At 37.5% G+C, this 18,173-nt stretch overlaps 2 protein-coding genes across 9 annotated transcripts; one reads left to right on the top strand and one right to left on the bottom strand.

The window, feature by feature from the left end:
- Positions 1-1,807: 1,807 nt before the first annotated feature.
- On the bottom strand, positions 1,808-8,692 carry LOC143861138 (ER lumen protein-retaining receptor-like). Its single transcript, XM_077372063.1, has 6 exons — positions 8,383-8,692; positions 3,181-3,446; positions 2,829-2,944; positions 2,429-2,514; positions 2,277-2,340; positions 1,808-2,180 (listed from the first exon to the last, which is right to left on the bottom strand). The coding sequence occupies exons 1-6, from the start codon at positions 8,471-8,473 to the stop codon at positions 2,144-2,146; spliced, it is 660 nt and encodes a 219-aa protein (XP_077228178.1). The 5' UTR covers positions 8,474-8,692; the 3' UTR covers positions 1,808-2,143.
- Positions 8,693-13,842: 5,150 nt separating this feature from the next.
- LOC143860843 (protein XRI1-like) lies at positions 13,843-16,750 on the top strand. Of its 8 annotated transcripts, none has more exons than XM_077371677.1 (9): positions 13,843-14,076; positions 14,787-14,845; positions 14,926-15,060; positions 15,157-15,293; positions 15,441-15,507; positions 15,589-15,685; positions 15,776-15,819; positions 15,925-16,005; positions 16,112-16,750. In XM_077371677.1, the coding sequence occupies exons 1-9, from the start codon at positions 14,057-14,059 to the stop codon at positions 16,399-16,401; spliced, it is 930 nt and encodes a 309-aa protein (XP_077227792.1). In that variant the 5' UTR covers positions 13,843-14,056; the 3' UTR covers positions 16,402-16,750. The 8 variants fall into 8 exon arrangements, with proteins under 8 accessions (XP_077227792.1, XP_077227790.1, XP_077227793.1 ...); XM_077371675.1 differs by having other exon boundaries at positions 15,776-15,825; XM_077371678.1 differs by having other exon boundaries at positions 13,845-14,076; positions 15,779-15,819.
- The last annotated feature ends 1,423 nt before the right edge of the window (positions 16,751-18,173 follow it).

Genomic DNA, 18,173 nt, shown 5'->3' with positions numbered 1-18,173 from the left:
TTCCACCTTTTTTCCCCAAAATGGAGAAATTTGTTTCGCACAACCAAACACTACTCGCAAATATTCTCCCCAACTTCCATTCTCTTCCCTTCTTGTCTAATTCTCTTTGACTTATTTTTCTCATATTCTCCCAGCCATTACAAGCAACCAAACAAAGAAGGGTCAGTAGGTCCCTCCGACTCCTAAAGGTCGAGAACCGGTTAGGTGGTCCAAAATGAGCCAACGCGAGTTTGGGAGGCTGTGCTGACCGACAAACAAATACACTAATCCATGTAACATTAGAATATGACCTGACGCAATCCATTTTGAATTGAACCGTCATAAATCCAGCAATAAAATATTCAGATTTAAATGTATGTAAATACTAAGAGTGTCCATATTGAAACAAGGGTGTGCAAATATCATTTCCTTATTTAATTTGGGTTCTAGGAAGATTGGTCCCACATTTGTGTTTGTGAGGTTCCATGAAGTCTCTCTTAACAGATTGATAACTGTTAATAGCTCTTAACGTGGGATCATTCAAGTCAGGTTTCTTGGTTTTATGGATAGGAGTATTCTTATGGATACCTGCTGTGGCCCTGTTTTTGGATTGCAGGAATTTACTGGAAATGTTTGGAAAAGAAAAACTACTCCAAAACTTCATGCTTTTCTCGTCAATGATAAGAGCATCGATCCTTCTAATAGAGCTAAAACCACAGCTTCATTAGAAGGTTTGATAGCTAAAAGTTCCAAGAAAGGTACCATTACCTCCTACTTTTAGTAAAAGAAATAGGACTTCTCACAATGTGGGGGGCATCTATTCTTTCTGACAAGACCAAATAGAACCTGACTCCCGAAAATACCAACCCATCCTATCACTGTACATTACAAAAAGATGGTTAGCATTCTCTTTGAAAGTGGTTAGTGGAATACTTATACCAGTATTGGTTACATAATTATATTTATATGAATTTTACGTGAAATGTGGTGAATGTATTATATATAAATATTTATAAAGCACTGCTAGCAAAACGGGAATCAGTTTTGTTAAAAAAGAAGGGGATCGATCATTCGCGTCACGTTCACATAAAGACAGGGAAGAGTGCTCGAATCCCCGTGAATCAAATGAATACAGTGAAAATGACCAGATCACAGGTCATTATCGTCTTTATATTGGAGGATGGTATTCCGTCTTGAAATTGTTTTCCATATTAATATAAATTGCATGTGAAATGTAATATGTATTGAATTATGAGACATCCACGACAACACGTGTCACTAAAGTGTCCAATGTTAGGTTTTTAACCTATGTGATAGAATTTTAGAGGGAAACCAGAATAACTTATAAGAGGGAAACCAGGATAACTTGAGCTCAAAATGGGCCCAAAAAAAAAAAATACCATAGAATTTTAGAGAAAATTCCAGCAGGAAGAACAGCATCCCTTCTCCTTCTCCAACAGGTCTCCAATTTGTTTAATGACACTAACATAATACCAATATTTGTGTCATAGTAAACTCTTTAAGTGTTAGCCCTCCTCGAGTCGAGTTATTAGAAACCTTTCATTCTATGAAATAAGCACTCCAAGGTATCTGAGAGCACCCCTGCATCATCAGTCCACAAAAATTCTTTTCCCAAAATTCCTTAAACCTTCCTACGACTCTACTCCATGCCCCGCCCTCCTCCTGATTTTCTCAACCAAAAATTACATTCATTCCAACACATTGTGATATGCAATTCAAGTCCTGAGAAGTGGCCCACCTCGGAGTCAGAAGGTATACCAGTTCCAAAACAGAAAAAGAAAATGCAAGAAAGAATACCATACCAAGATTTAGAAAGTTCCAATCTCCACTATAGATATCATGTCCATACAGATTTTCAAGAAAAAGAACTGCAGTATGATCCCTGGTCATTGCATGAGAAGGGTTGAATAGTTCATATAATACAGCTATAACATACTGCTTTTTCTTAGTTGAAAAATGATCTAACAATATAGGTCTAAACCCCCTTGTTTTTAGAGTTAAACAAAACACTAGGTACTCTGATTCCACATGTCCAGTAAAGCACTCAAAAGAGAAAAGTAGACAAATAATGCTAAAATACACCTGCAAGAACAGATATGTTGGATAATCCTTATATCCAAATACGAAAATAGCTGAGCATGGCTTAAGCTGGTAATTGGAGCTCCACATTGTTCTTCCAGCTGCATGTGACGAGAAAGATGAGAAAAACTTATACAATGTAAGCAAACATGTACAAGGGCTCAAGACTATACATTCACTCAACTGCAAAATCTTACCTATTGAAGTAATAATACAAGAAATCAGCATAAAGTAGCATCTGTAGAAGGTAAGAAATCAAGTCTGCAACAACAGAATAGCCATAACATAGAAATGAGTGCTGAGAAGACTACAATAAGATGACTCAGAGAAAATATGGAGCTTGTCATACTTATCCAATGAAAATAATTAAGCCCATAATAAAGCTCAGTGAAGTAGCGATAAATCCAGTTGAGAATGTAGAATGCTCTGTAGGCACTGCATTGAGACAGGAAAGATAATTAAATAAACGGAGATTAGTTTCCTGAATGAAAAACTTGAAAGAGTTTGAGAACATAGAGTGAGTTAGCCAGATAAGAGCATATTTAGGCAATTAATATAATCAGTTCAACCACATTAATAAAGAAGAATTTCACTCTTGTTACAGATTTGGAATCCGCAAACAATCAATTCAAAGATAAAATCTACTGACAGGCCAGATTCCATGAACAATCAACTCAATAAAACACATACAAGAAACAAACAAAAAAATATACACAGACTTATTCTGGAACTAAGGAAAGGTAGTTCACCCAAGAAGAAGAACATATTGTCCAGTCATGTTGTCAACATTCTTAGTCCTCTGCAACAGCACCAGCTGGGGAAGCATGGCAACAACCTCCAAATACAAAGAAAATGTCCACATGACCTGTTTGAGGGGCAAATATATTAATCAAGACAGTGAAACTAAAAGATAATAAGTCGGGAACAGAACAACACTATGCAGTTGGAAGGATATCTTCCACGTAATTTTTCATAGGAGGTATCAAGCTGATCAAGTAGCTTCTTATTGTGCTGAAATTCATGAAGAACGAATAACTACTCGCAATGTGCTAGACATGCTTATGGTTATTGAATCATGACAAAGTAAAAAAGTTTACATACCTCTTGAAAGGTGAACTTTGTATTAAAAACTAAGGCCAAAAGTAGGCACGGTAATATGAGAAAAAGATGGCGAAAGGTGTCTTGTTCTTTATCGTAAGATCCATGGACAATCTTGTGGCGCCTCATATACCAGACAATTGTAAATGAGCTCCCGAAGAAATTCAACTTCATGATGGTATTATACAGAGAGATAAAAAGAGTAAAAATATCCAAGTAGCGACTAGCAAAAATAATTGCGTAGAGTTCTTGGGTCTTCAAAGAAATGCCTGCACATTATGAACATCCCAAGTTATTAATGAAGGCATCACAATATAAAAAACTGCTTGTTACTGCCACAGAATGCATAAGGTAATACCAGGAGTTGCAATGCAGTTAAGTGATACCATACATGGCAAAGGCAAGATGTCCATAAAAAATTAAAAATACAGGTGATAATAGTACATGTTATATCATGATTTTTTTTTTATAATCATGTTATATCATGATTATCCAATGATAAGTAACTACTTCTTTATATACTAATGATTCTAACCAAAGGAGAAACAGGGTTTGCAGAAATGATTCCTACCTGCCATGGAAATAACATTTCCACAATTTCAGAAGCAAAATTGGTATATTTGATGAAAAATCTTGTCAAATGTCATTTTAGGAAAGTAAGATTATTGACTGTATCGTCAAAAAAAATAAAAAAATAAAAAATCATTAACTGTATCTCTGTAGATATCAACGTCTCATATGCATTGAGAAGGAAACATTTGGGCAGATAAGTTGGCCAACTTTGAGATGACTTTACGAGTACTAGATTGCACTGTGCGCTGTTTTTCCTGGAGCTTGTTTTGTATCTTTTTCTTTCTCTTTTCCAATAGACTAATACCTGTTCAGCAAAAAGATTATTGGCCATATATCTTTCTTCTCAGAAGTGTTTTGTATACAAATGTGTGAGCTACGCTCACCACAAACAAAAATGACTTAGTATGCATCATGTCTGCATGTATTTTTCCTTGTACACGAAGCAGGAAAATCTCTAGAAATCATCTAAAGGGGAATCTTTGTGGCATGACCCATCCCAGCAGATGTATGGTTTGGATCATCAAACAGGTGGCATGGTGTCTGTAGTCTGTACTTTGGCCTGCTAGAACTTTTCCATGAAAACCATGTAATATAGCTCAATAAGAATTGCATTCAGTGAAGCACGTTAAAATTTGTATAGAAAGAGCACAGCCTTGGATGATTAACTAGTGTATCCTGCCAGAAAATACTGCTTCAAGGTTTGAAATTTTGGTTTCTGCCTCAGTCGAAACCGAAATTTTGGTAATTTCGGTGTAAATCTTAAAATTTTGGTATAAATTTCTGTTTCGGTCCAAGGCGAAATCCGAAATTTTGGACCGAAATTTAAAACCATGATCGAAATCTACACATCAACGATTGAATAAAAATAAAGGGTATGGGCTACAAAGGAGAATAGGAGATCGCCTATTGAGAGACTAGAGGTGATCCTCTAGGCGTTCTACCTATCATGCTCATACTCAAGTTGATATAAGGAGATTGGCTACGAAGCAATATTTTGCAAACAAGGTGCACTATAGTGGACAGGTGGGAAGCTTTGCAAGGTGATTGTTGGTGGCAGATTTAATGAGAATCTAGTATCAAACGAGATGATATTTAAATTGAAATTGAAGATGAAACCACTCTCAGAGCCATTGAAAATTGGTTGGTTCAAGTTCAAGAAAGGCAATTAGCCAAAGGTGAACCATCTTGGATATGGAAGTTTGACATTTATTGTTGGACCAGCCTTAACACTACGAAGAAAACTCGCAAATTGCCCCATGATCTGACCTGACTCATCATATCTGCCATAGTATTCCCCACCTCGGTCTAACCTTATAATCTTTATCATTTGACTAAATTGATTTTAAACCTCAGCTTTGAAGACCTTAAATACATCTAAGACAATGGATTTGTCATGGATTAGAAAGACATAACCATAACTAGAGAAATCATCAGTAAAGGTCACAAAGTAATTCTGACAACCAATAGTCGGAATGGGAAATAGACAGTAAATATTTCTATGTATAGTACCTAGAAGCTGTTGACTACGAGTCGAACCTTCTTCTAGGTTTTTGTCAATTTACCCTTAACACAACAAACACAAATACTAGAATCATCTCGGCAGTTGATTTGCATGTGATTAGGGAAACCGTCTGATTAGCATTCATGATTTTTAGTTACTTTGGGATTTGAATATAAGACATGAGTAATTACTTGGTTTGGACAATGTGGATGAATGTGATTGTAAATAAGAACATTGGTGGTTGTTTATATATGTAGTTATACAAACTTTAGTTGCTATATTTACTGCTCAAGTCAGTTGCGGACCCAGGATTTATACATAGGGGGGGCAGGCTTCAAATTTTAAAGGGGGCTGGGCCCAATTGAGTTGGGCCTATTAAGGAGTTTGGCCCAACTCAACAGGGGCAGCTGCCCCCCTTATGCTACATGTAGCTCCGCCCCTGGCTCAAGTGTATGGTGGATGTAATTCCTAAAATTGAATGAGTATTTAGTAAGAAAGCCTTGCTTGCGAGGTTATGCCCTGTGGGAACGCGACGCCTATCGCGCCTTCGGGACAGGAGAGTGACATTTATAGAATTACAACTGTTAGTTCTACATATAACATGTTGGGGGTTCCACACAAAAGCAATAATCCCAAATCGGAAAAGTGAATGGATGGGGATGGGCTGGTAAGGACTTGGGCACCCTCACCTTAACGGCTAGCTTTTATGGGTGAGCTCTACCCGGGTCGCAACAAGTGGTATCAGAGCTGGGGCGTGGTAACCCCAGTGTGCCTCTTGGGATGGAAAAGTCCCTTGGGTAAGATCTTGGTAATCCTCGTATCTGACACCGAAGACGGAAAAATCAGTCGTGGCTCTCACGTTGTCCCTGCATGGAGGGGCGAGATTGTCCACGTTGCTTCCACGTGGAGGGGGGAGATTGTTGGGGGTTCCACGCAAAAGCAATAACCCGAGATCGGAAAAGTGAATGGATGTAGATGGGCTTATAAGGACTTGGGCACCGTTAAGCTTTTAAGGGTGAGTTCTACCCGGGTCCTAACATAACAAAACTCTAATTAGTTAATTGATTCGATCTAATCAGATCAAATATCAATTTAATCAACTACTAATCCTTATATAGTCAATTTGGGCTATACTAAAACATCCATTGTTCCACATGACACTTAAGATGTATTAATTACCCTTATACCCAAAAATTTCACACTTAACCTTGCTCTTCGATCCAAACCGTTAATCAAAGATCAATGAATGCCATACAAGGTCTTACACCAGCTTGATATAAAGGAGATGGGTTACATTGGATCTAGAAAGCAGGAATCTCTACTCAGAATGGGGAATCTCGATTCCCAGAAAATCGATTTCGGAAACGGGAATTTTCTCTAATCCCCAATTTTTAGAAATCCCGTTTCGGAAACATGGGAAACACGATTCCCACTCTATGAAAAATTCGACTCCCACTCTATGGGAAACACGTATCCCACTCTACGGAAAGCGCGTTTCCTATCTACCCTCCTTGTCTCTTGCTAGTCCTCTTCTCTTTCTCTTCTTAGTATTTACCAAGGAAGCAGGATTCTTCCCTGGGAGCCTTCGATTCCCGCTCTGGCAACCTTGAGTAGGATTCTTCCCTGGGAGCTTTCGATTCCCGTTTCGATTCCCGCTCTGGCAACCTTGGTATTTACATGTAAAGTCATTTAAGTACTTACAATTTACATGTTAATAGGGAATAACCCCCATTTGAATCTGTAAAAATAGTTTCAAGACCCAAATCTAAAATGATAAAAAGTCAACATTCCAGTTCTAGTACAAAATTCGAAAAAAAGGGTCGGGTCAAAATCTTAACTTCCAAACGATGGGGTATTTTTCCAATTTTAAAAATTCATAAATTCTATCATATCCAAACATTATTAAATATCAAAAGTCCGGTAAAATTAGTCTCATAATTTGGTTTCTAAAAAAATTCTTCTTGTCAGGCACTGGTCAACAGACTAGTCAACACATGCATTTTAGCTGATAGAGATTTTCTTTTAAGTAAATGTTGGATCTTTTAATAAAAAGTATTTTTTTTAAATATTTGGTTTATATAATTATTTCTTATATTTTTTAGTAAGTTTTTATTTATTTTATTTTATTTTTTAAAATATTTAGCAATTAAAAAAATTCTTCGACCCTTCACGCTTCCCGCTTCTCACCTTTACGAGAGCCTTCGCTTCCTGCTCTGGCAACCGTGCATTGGATAGAATAGAAGTTTGATTTGTCTAGCTTAATTCCATCAAGAGTAAATTCTGTATTATATACACTAAAACATAAATACAAGTATAAGAGTTATAAAAAGATATACAATAACCCGTAAATTTTCCCGGGTCATTTTTACCTCGCCCGTGTCATCCAGACCCGTACGGTTCGGGTCAAACCCTCCCATATTTTTCAAAATTATTTTCATGGGCCCGAATATTAATTTCTTCAAATCTTTGAACTGGTCTATCCCCCACAGTTCGTTGGCCCAAAAAATAATTTCTTCAAATCTTTGAATAAGGTAGGCCCCACCAGTATTTTTCAAAATTAATTGTACGCACCACCCCATGATCCAAACCCTCCATTTCATAATCCTAGCCCTCCGATCTAAATAAAAACTGCATATTACTGAAACCTTTATAGATTGGAGAGTTGTGATCATCCAATGGAAATGATTTTTGGGCCACAACCTATTTACATTGTGGCCCATCAAATTAATGGTTTCAATCATCCTATGGTGTGGGTCGTGCATCAACATTAAGGCCAAAATTTAGGCCCCACCCATATTTTTCAAATGAAGTTTGCGATCAACGCCATAGGATAATCCAGGCCGTCCATTTGATGGGCCGCAACGCAAATAGGTTGTGCCACCAAAATCATTTCGATGGGATGATCGCAACCCTCCTATCTATAAGGTTTCCGTAATATGGAGTTTCTCTATTGTCTATCATGAGAAGTTAAATATAATTTTTCCCACTCCCCGTGCATTGCACGGGAGGGTGTCCCACTAGTATACACTAAAACAGAAATACAAGTATAAGAGTTCTAAAAAGATATAGAATATGAGATATAAGAGATTGATAGAAAGGAGATATAAGAGATTGAAAGAGAGGAGGTGTACCGGCGCATGATTTGTTGGTGTGAATGTTGAAGAGCAAGATGAGGAAGCTCATGAGACGCGTCACATCGCCTGCTAATCTGAAAATATACATCTTCGATTCAAAAATGTTCCGATCGAGATCAATAGATTGAGATGGTGAATTTTTGGTTTCCTTTGTTGCGGGGTGATGAGCTTACAGAGAAGCGGTAGACGAGAGAGCAAAGCCAGTCAGCTACCGTGTACAATGGAATTGGTGGCAGTGGTGTTGACTTGAATTTGAGGACGGTCTTACCGAGATTTCTCAACTAATAAGGTTCCTGTTTGGACTGCAAGAAAAACATTTCCGAGGGAAAAAATTTCTTGGGCAAAATTTTTCTTCCCAGTCCCAGATGATCCTAACCTTCCAAAGAGTTTTCTAATGATATCCCAATTTTTTTTATAATTCGAACAAAGTGGGCCCAAGTGATTTAAAATAAAAATAAAAATACGTACAGGTACGAATGGGCACCATACGTATTTATTAGAAAATTTATTGGGGCTCACATTGTTCAAACATCCAAACCTTTCATTCGTTAGGTTTTCCTCCAAAAATTATCTCTAGAGGATGATTCAATTCCAACTCCTCAATCTGTTTTATGGTTCGGTCCATAGATAGGATGGTTAGGATAATCCTTTGGAGATGATTTTTTTTTTTTAAAGAGAAAAAGTACAATCAGGGGGGCTCAATGGCCAACAGTTTGTGGGAGAGGCCCCCAACAAAACCAGCAGCAAACAATGGAAGAAACCATTGAACAGTTAAAGAGACAGAAGAGAGAAGGGCTCCTCAAGAGCATCCCTAGAAATGATTTTTGAGCAAAGCTTATTTACATCGGGCCCCAACAAATGAACGGTTTGGATCTTCGAAACGTAAATAAGGTGTGCCCAGAAAATCTTCTCCATATGATTATCCTATCTCTCTGACCATGGAGATTTCTATATGTGCCGTCAATTTTAAACCTCCACAAATCCGGGTGTTAGGATCATCAGATGGAAAAGATTTTAAGTGCACAACCTCTCTCCATAAGGGCCCGGCAAATGAATGGTTTGGATCACCCAAACAATGTGGGGCCCACTGTTTTTTCGTTAAAGTTATGTTTTATAGTAAGGGAAAAAAGTAAGAAATTGATCTCTCAAGCCCCACTTCTGAGTCATAACTCATCCTCGCAATGCTATATTTCCCCTATTGTATCAAGTTTAGGGATGATGGGAGGAATTGAACAAAGCCTCTTCATCTAAGTAGAAAACATCACAATTAACCTTAACCAAGCCTCTTCATCTAAGTACAGAACATCACAATTAATCTCGTTATTGAGATAGTATAATTAACATGAAGTTTCTCCTGCCTATCGAATGTCTACATACATTTGTAGCAATGTCCCACTGTAGTCACCTCATTTTGTTCTCGTCTGACCTGACATTAGTGAAAACCTAGGGGGTTGTGCTCGAATGATGAACATTTGTTTGAATGCAAGAACGACATCTCTTAAATAGACGAAAGATTGGAATGATTGACTAGTTTTCAAAAACACCTTATCTTTTTGAAATCTTTTTTTTTTTTTGGATAGGTAAGCTGGGGTTAGGGAGGACCCCTACCAGATATATTAAGCAAGGAACGAAGATACAGCATGAAAGCCCAAAGAGCACTCCTAGCATAGTGCACAAGGGAAAACAGAAAAAAAAAGGCAACAAGCTCGGCAACAAAAACAACATAACCAAAAATCACTCCAGCATTAGCTAGAGCAAACAGACCAAAAGGATCAAGCAAACATAAGCAAAACAAACATACAAATAGGCCTACAAAGACAAATCCACAGCATGGGAATCTCATATGCGGTGTATTATCTTTTTGAAATCCATCCAAAGCTTTCAAACATAATGAGGTGACCCAAATGCTCCTGGTACATAGATCAATTATTTAGTATTTGGCAAAACCTCAAGGCCATGTGTGGCCACAATTATGTTAAGCAACGTCACAAGCATGCATGGCTTTGATTAGAGTATTTGAGGAATTGGCCTAACAACCACAATCATTTTAGGTAAATGGGCTAGAAAAAGTAAGGAAATTTCTTTTAAGATTAGGTAAATGGGCCACTACTATGTGTACAATAATCGGATCTATGAAAAATGTTGGCCATCACAAGTCCAGCATATGGCCCTTGATCCTTGACTTTGATCATGGATGATTAAAAAAAAGAAAAAGATGCATTAAAGTCAAGTTTGGCAGCATGAAAAATTATTCCATGAAACAGTCATTGGCTCAACTGCGTGAGAGGCAGGGACAAGGGAAGATAGCGAGAGAACTGAGTGGGCGGGGATGCGATAGCATAAAAAAACCTTGAGTAGTGGAAAAAAGACCTATTTAGGGCACGTTTGGCTACCGTGATTTTTTTTTCCATGATAAACCGGTGTCTTCAAGTGGTAAGAGAGGGATTGGGCAGGTGAAGTGGCTAAAAATTAAGAAACAAAAAACAAGAAACTAGTGTCTCCAAGTGGCGAGAAATGGTTAAAAATCAAGAAACAAAAAACTCTACTCAAAATCCGATCGACTTTTCCCTGGTTTTTAGTCACTTCTCACCCTCATCTCAACCAGCCCTCTCAAATCTCTTTCCTTCTCCACCCTCCCTACGCCATCTTTCACCACTTGTTAATTTTTTTCATGTATATTTTTTTCATGTATACTTGGCGCCACAAATATTCCATAGAATATTTTTTTCATATTGGCCAAACAAGGCCTTAAGGATGTCTTTAGACTGTTAATTTTTTCATGTATCAATCTTGTAATATGTACATGTTATGCCGTATAAGATTTAGTTACAAAGTAGTTATTGTAAGATTATGTATTTTAGATTTGTGGGTGTTAGTTACTTAAATGTATCATGTAAATGGGTGTTGGTTACTTGTTAAGTGTCATGTAAGTGGGTTAATGGGGTAGTGATGTGGCAGTGGCACTGCCTTTATGCATGTATGTTAATGAAAATGGGAGAAGAAGAGAATTTTACTGCAACAAGGGAGACTTTGTTAAAGAGAGTCATGGCTCCTCTCGAATTGAACCATTAGGAGGTCCGGTTGTCTCGAATCAACATCCTTCCCTTCTTCTCTTCTTTATTTTTTTTCTTATTTATTTGCGTTATGGCCGATTAGGCACATAACATATGGTGATTGAGATCTTCGTTCGTTGTCACCCTATGATGGCCCCTCCGGTCAATGGTTGAGATCACCATGCACGTTTTTTACTCGGGCATTGGCCCCATTGGATCTAGATGGGGTGGTTTGTCTAGAGAGAGAATAATGACAAAACAGCCAGTCTTCTCACATCCCTCTCTTTTTACCGTCAGAGAGAAAGAGGAAGGATCACAAAACCGCCAACCTTTTGACCTGCTTTTGTCAGAAGACTACGGTTAGTTTTGCACTTTGCAGTTTCAAAGGTAAAAGAGCCATGATTTTTTATATTGACACACTCTCTCTCTCTCTCTCTGTTCTAATTTCTAAATACTTGGGAGCCAACTAGATGTTGTTAATATCATCAAGCAGAAAATGTTAATTGCAATTTTTGGGGAAAGTAGTTTATTGCAATTTTTCCTTGGAAAATAAGCTTTCCAATGTTTGTAAACTCAGGGCATGTTCGGCAACACTTCTCATTCTCGCCTAAAGAATTAGGTGGAAACAGAGTGATGAGAAATTTTAGAAACAGTTATTTATCCTATTTTTTAGTCGACAAAGTAGCAGAAATTTTGGAAATGGACCTTAGCGGGCCATGTAGCTCTGAACATGATTTTTGAGATTTTTTTGGCTTTCGTCATTCTCCACCCCTTAAAAAAGGGGAAAATCCTGTAAAAGAATAGTTGCCGAACACACACTCACTTTTCATGATTTTTTATATTCTAAAATGAAAATTTTCCATGTTTTTCAAGGTGAAATTTCCATGGAAAATTTATATTTTCCATAATTTTCTTTTCCTTTGATACAAACACCCCATATAAAGTAAAAAAGAGAGTGCCCTATCAAACCAGAGGAGTTGTATGGTGAAGTTCGCACCGCAATGCATGGGCTGCTCCACAAAAATCATTCCCCTTGAACAATCCTAACCGTTCAAATTATGTACAAAGAGGGAGTGATACAAAATCCACCCCACAAATGTGAAGTTTAGAAGAAGTTCTATAATTGCTTTTATCAAATCAAAAGGGGTGCCAATATCAATGACTCCGTAAACATTTTCTTCGGTGAATTGAGGAATGCGTAGCAGGCCACAGTCTCAACTGTAATACAATGAGGCATGCCCGTTACGGCATTGTTGGTGCTACTCTTGGATGATCTGAACCGTCCAATTTTGTTGGGCATTCAACGGCTCAAACTCAACGAACAAAAAATGCAAATTATTTGATGTTAGAATTTGATTTTTGGGCCATCAGTGATCCAAAGCATGTAATTTCAAATTGATGGACCCCACACGGTGAAAGGTTGGAATTATGAGAAGATGGGACCCACCTATATAAGAAACCAATACCTATAGCTACTTGTTAAACAAACCCAGTAGTAATCTAGTCACCGTTGGATATTGATCCGATGATGATGGTAAGTGGGCCCATTTAAGGCAAATGGGCCCACTTCTAATCAATTTGTATTGTCGTGTATTTATTGAAGTCAATCCAAATCAATGATATCAAATTCTAGAACCCTTTTCTCAGACAGTTAAGACATACCATTTCCATTCTCTAATTATCATGAAGAAATCCATAGTAGATCCATTAGACTGTGTGTGGGTGGAAATACTTCGTGTATATATCTGTATCCACATCTAGGCCCGTTTGTTTTGAATTTTAAGAACTTCTTGGCCTCAAAATCAAAGATAAATTTGAGTCCAATAATCAGTTTAAGGGTCGCAATCGGCTCACAAAATCCAAATTGACATTTCTATCAAACTTTATATGAGTGGAAGTTTTTTTTTTCCTATGTGGGCCCTTATTTTCATTCAAAATATTGGCAATTTTGTAATTTTAATGAAAAAATACCCTGGCCCACCCACATATTTTTGTTTTTTCTGAAAAGGTTGATGGCAGCCCTTATGGTCCCTTATTTTATATGTGCCGCAGCGTAAATAGGATGTGCCTAAAAAATCATTTCTATAAGATGACCCTGACTCTCTGTATATGTATATGATGTTACTCTATAGATCGGAGAGCTAGGATCATCCTGTGGAAATGTTTTTAGGGGCACAACCTATTTACGTTGTGTTCCATCAGATAGACAGTTTGGATCATCCTATAGTGTGGTCCGTACAGTAATTTTTGAAAAATACAGGACTATAAGGGCTTACACGATATAAAATCTCCAAATATCTGATTAGCTATAAATTTGATAATACAAAATTTGATAATACAAAATTTGGTATGATTAGTAAATAATTACTGAGATTAATGAAAATCCCACAAGTAACGGAACCTGCTCCCCTTCTTTCTCTAACGCTCTCTGATAATAACAGATCAGAGAGCAGAGACAGAGAGAGAGAGAGAGAGAGAGAGACTAAACTTTGGTCCTTTTTGAACGTTTATCGAGTGAAGAACTTCAATATCTCGTCTCTAATAACGACTAATTATCGTGGTGGGGGGTTATGGTGGTGAAAGAGCATTGACCCTGATCTTCATTTTGTTCTTTTTAAATGGATTATGGCAATGATTAGTAAGTTATGAATGCTTAGAGCAAAACTATGTCTGGGTTTTTTTTGTTATGGTTTTTTATTTTGGATTTTGGATTTTGGATTTTGGGGGTATGGATGCTGGGTTTTTAGTTCTCTTTTGTCTATTTTGTTCTTGTTCTTGTTATTTTTTATTTTTTATTTTATTTTTTGTGGGTAGAAGCCAATTTGGGTTTTAGGTTTGTTATGAAATGCTAATGCTTGGGCTAGGAATTGGGATTGATTTTTGAACTTTTTAATTTATGGATGGCCTTTTCTCATTTCATTTTTTGTTGTTTGTATGGAAATGCTAGATGATTTTTCCGATTTTTATCCTGTTTCAGGATTTTTTTTGCTAGATCTGCATTTTCCTCCTTTTTTTTTTTCTTGTTTTTACGTAGAGAATACTATTCCGTTTGAGTTTTTAGTTCCCACTTAAGAATTATGTAGTTTTTGTAGACTATTCATTTACTTTTGTCTTTAGTACTCAACCAGAGCATACTGAAATGCAGCTTAGAGTCTTGCTAAATTTGACTTACTCTTATGAATTACCTTGCATTTGATCTAACTTAGTTTGAACCTTGATGATATGTTACCTAGGCATGTTTTGCTATTATGAATTTTATTCTTTCACTTAAATTTTATGCTTAGGATTGCTAAATGATGAAAGACTTTGACTTCTATTGTTTCTCTCTGTAAAATGCGAAATGGGTAGTAACGAGCCGTGGGGATGGCAAGGTGATGATTATTATCTTCAAAGAGATCCCCATCTTGGTATGCCATCTCTAATATTCCTTTTGTTTTAGGCTAATCTATGGGTTCACTTAACTGAATGGATCTCTTTGTTGTTATAGATATCCCTTCCTGCCTATGGGATGATGGAAGGGATGATGTAAATCAGAATGCAGATGATCTCCTTTATATGCTTGATGAAACAACTCCAATCAAGGCTTGTACAGATATTGATTACCACGTTTCTGATAATGGCGGTATGATCTTCTTGACCTTCTCAAATAGTTCTAGCTTTGTAGATGTAAGTAAAATCACGTCATAGACCTGTTCTTAATTTGAAGAGTGAAATCCAGAAAACATGAACAAGGGATTGGAAGAATGTAGAGAGTCTTTGCAGTTAAAAAGGAGGCGCATGTTACAGTTCACTTCTCATGTTAACGATCCCTGCATTTCCGATGAACACATCTCATCTGCATTTGTAAGATCAAAGGTTGGTAATGGACTAATCTCTTGAGGAAAACATGTCCCATTATATGTGTTTTGAGCATTCTGTTGGGCAATAGCGACATTTCCTCTTTTTTTTTGTGTTGTTGTTGTGCTTATGATTTGTCATTTAGGGTTTTGATTTCATGTTTAGGATAAGGAGAACTTGTTGATGGGAGATTCATTACCTGAAAATTTACAGTGGGCTCCAAGCTTTTCTGGTTGGTCTCTCTTGAGATTGTTCTACTTTCAAATGGCATAAGCCCTCAATGGCCATTCTAATTACATGTAGTCCATGTCAGATGATAGGTTCACATCTGCTAACGACGATCAGTCATCAGAAGGGTGGCTGGAAACTTGCTTTAATTATGCCGGAATGAATATCAGCTCTGATGAAATGTATGCTTCTTATAAAATGTACTCATGAATTTACCTTTGCCACCTTAAATTGATTTTGCACTAATCTGATCACATTGTTATTTGGGCTAGTAGGAATGCTACTGGGGTATCTGATGATCAAGTTGATATTTCAGGTTCAGGTTTGCGAAGATATAATTCTCATGCCTTGAATTCTCTTCCTGCTTCCTAAGTTTTTAATATGATACTATATTCAATGTTGGATCACTTTTTTTTCTTAGAGTTCTACAACATCCCTCCAGAAGTTGAGTTGGGAAGCTTGCAAGGATCCGCTATCCCCGTTTCTCCAAGTATTTTTAATGGTTTCTATGTTACTATATTTGATATTTGGGCCATTTATTTTGTTTAAACTGTTATTCTTTTCCCCTGGTCTCTTCTTTTCTGAGCCTGTTTACAATTTTATTACAGTCATATCAGGTAGGAAAACTTACATGCAAACTTCAACAAAGGTGGCCACGTCTGTTGCTTATCCCTTTGCCCTAATCAAGCCCTGTGGAGTGCAAGGAGATGTAACTTTGAAGGACATAAATCAGCGCATCCAGACCCCACATCCATCGAGATTGGAGCACAAGAAGGACGAGGATCCTTCACCTTCTTATGCCACTTCAGCTTTCTCTGGGAAGCCAGTGGTGGTAAAAACCAAAATCCGCACCGAAGGGGGAAAAGGCAGCATTACGATCACAAGAACCAAAGGCTGAGTGGATGAGTTCTTCTTCTCGTGGGTCTGTTTCTTTCCCTAATGTATATCATTTTGAGTTGTGAAGGTTTGCGTGATATGCCATGGCAATAGGATTATAGAAGTTAATATTTTGTTGCCCATGCTGGGCCTCTTTTGCTAGGAATTGCTCCTGCAATTCCTTTGTCATGTTAAAGGTTTATGTCTTTAATTGGTTTTGTTAGTGCTAACAGATAATGCTCATAATGTATGTGATGATAAGGGCGAGGATCTTGATGTGTTTGATCCTCCTACCTGCTTTTGATATGAGCGAATTCTATTTCACATTTATTTTTTGTGGAAAGTATGTTCTTAGTCTTTACTTGCTAGCATGCCAATTTGCAGAGTTTGATGCTTTCTAAATTGCTGTACTTAAGTTGATCCATGGAGCCTTCTTAGTAAAATACTTAAGGAATCCAGGCTGCTCACCGGTTCTTGTTTATAATAGCCTTTTTTTTTAATGTCTATAGACTCCTTAAATACTCAACCTGGATTCCAAACTAGTTATATTGTGGCTTTCAGCATAACAACTCTGGGAAAGAAGGTTAGATCAAGAATTTTATATATATATATATATATATATATATATATATATATATATTTGGGTTTGGGGGGGGGGGGGGGGGGGGGGGGTGTTCTGTTTCTTGAGAAACAGAAAGAGAAAAGTAACTGCATTTTGTGGGCCTCCTTTGAGAAAGAGATGGCTGTCAATCTGGAGAGAAAATCCTCAGTCCTGTCAATAATGCCTTTGCTTCAACTTCATTGAAGTCATCGATACAAAATTTCCAAAGCGATGTGTTGTTACTTTATCTAAACACTCCTCATATTTCTGCAGGTTTGGGATTCCCCAATGAGCATCAATTATAGAGATGTTATGGAAAGACCTTTGAACTTAATTTTCCCTAATGCTTATTGAACAATCGTGAACTTTAGCTCTCAGAACAGCTGCCTCAAGGACTTTGTGACTCCTTCAAAAACACAGATTTCTTTCACTCCAGTCCAAATGAAAGCATATGAAACCACATTCCAAAAGGGAGTCTCTCTGAAAGTGTTGGACTCCACAAACTTTGAAATAACTCTTTTAGAGTTGGAGGAAAGGCCCATGCTACCTCAAACCATCATAGGACTGCCCACCATAACCTGTTAGCTGATGGGCAATGTAGAAAAATATTTTCTGCAGATTCCTCCTTCCGGTTTGCGTACCAAAATCCTTTCTATTTCAACACATCCAATGTGTATACCTTCTCTAAGACTGTCAGCCAAACAAAATACTGCAGATTAAATTTGATGGTTGACTTTCACACCAATCTCCAAAAACAAAAAGCCACTGTCTCACCGAGGATGGTAAAGAAGGATCTCAGAGAATGGTCACTTTTGGGCTTCGACAGTTCGCACCTTACTATCTGCATTGACAATTGATGGGCCAAAGCCCTCCAACAATAATAAGTAATTGGGGGACACTGTTTGACTCTTGACTCATTAAGAATTCTACAAAACAACGAGCCCCAAACCACTCTTCCACACTCTATTTTAACGGATGGACACATCCACCTCCCTATCCTTGCACCTAACAAGATTGAAGAGATTTACGAATGCATGGCGCAACGGAACTTCTCCTAACCAAAGATGTCACAACAAGGATGGGAATGTAGGATCTCACAAAAAGTCACTTTGGGTTTTGCCAGTCTACACCCTACTATCTGAATTGACAATCAATGGGGTGATTTCCTCCAACAGTTAAGTAACTAGAGGACT

The sequence above is a fragment of the Tasmannia lanceolata genome, unplaced genomic scaffold, assembly GCF_043159265.1.
Source record: "Tasmannia lanceolata isolate RefF3 unplaced genomic scaffold, GAP_Taslan_0.1 ptg000037l, whole genome shotgun sequence".
Classification (NCBI taxonomy): domain Eukaryota; kingdom Viridiplantae; phylum Streptophyta; class Magnoliopsida; order Canellales; family Winteraceae; genus Tasmannia; species Tasmannia lanceolata.
Note: the sequence above shows the minus strand (reverse complement) of the source record. Positions and strands in the feature narration are given on the sequence as shown.

Coding starts and splice junctions, on each gene's coding strand:
- LOC143861138 (XM_077372063.1), bottom strand. CDS start 8,473: ATGTATATTTTCAGATTAGCAGGCGATGTGACGCGTCTCATGAGCTTC. Junction 2,945..3,180: donor CAAAGTTCACCTTTCAAGAG/GTATGTAAACTT, acceptor CCCCTCAAACAG/GTCATGTGGACATTTTCTTT. Junction 2,341..2,428: donor TAATTATTTTCATTGGATAA/GTATGACAAGCT, acceptor CTGTTGTTGCAG/ACTTGATTTCTTACCTTCTA.
- LOC143860843 (XM_077371675.1), top strand. CDS start 14,057: ATGGATTATGGCAATGATTA. Junction 15,826..15,924: donor AGTTGATATTTCAGGTTCAG/GTTTGCGAAGAT, acceptor TTTTTTTCTTAG/AGTTCTACAACATCCCTCCA. Junction 16,006..16,111: donor TTCTCCAAGTATTTTTAATG/GTTTCTATGTTA, acceptor ATTTTATTACAG/TCATATCAGGTAGGAAAACT.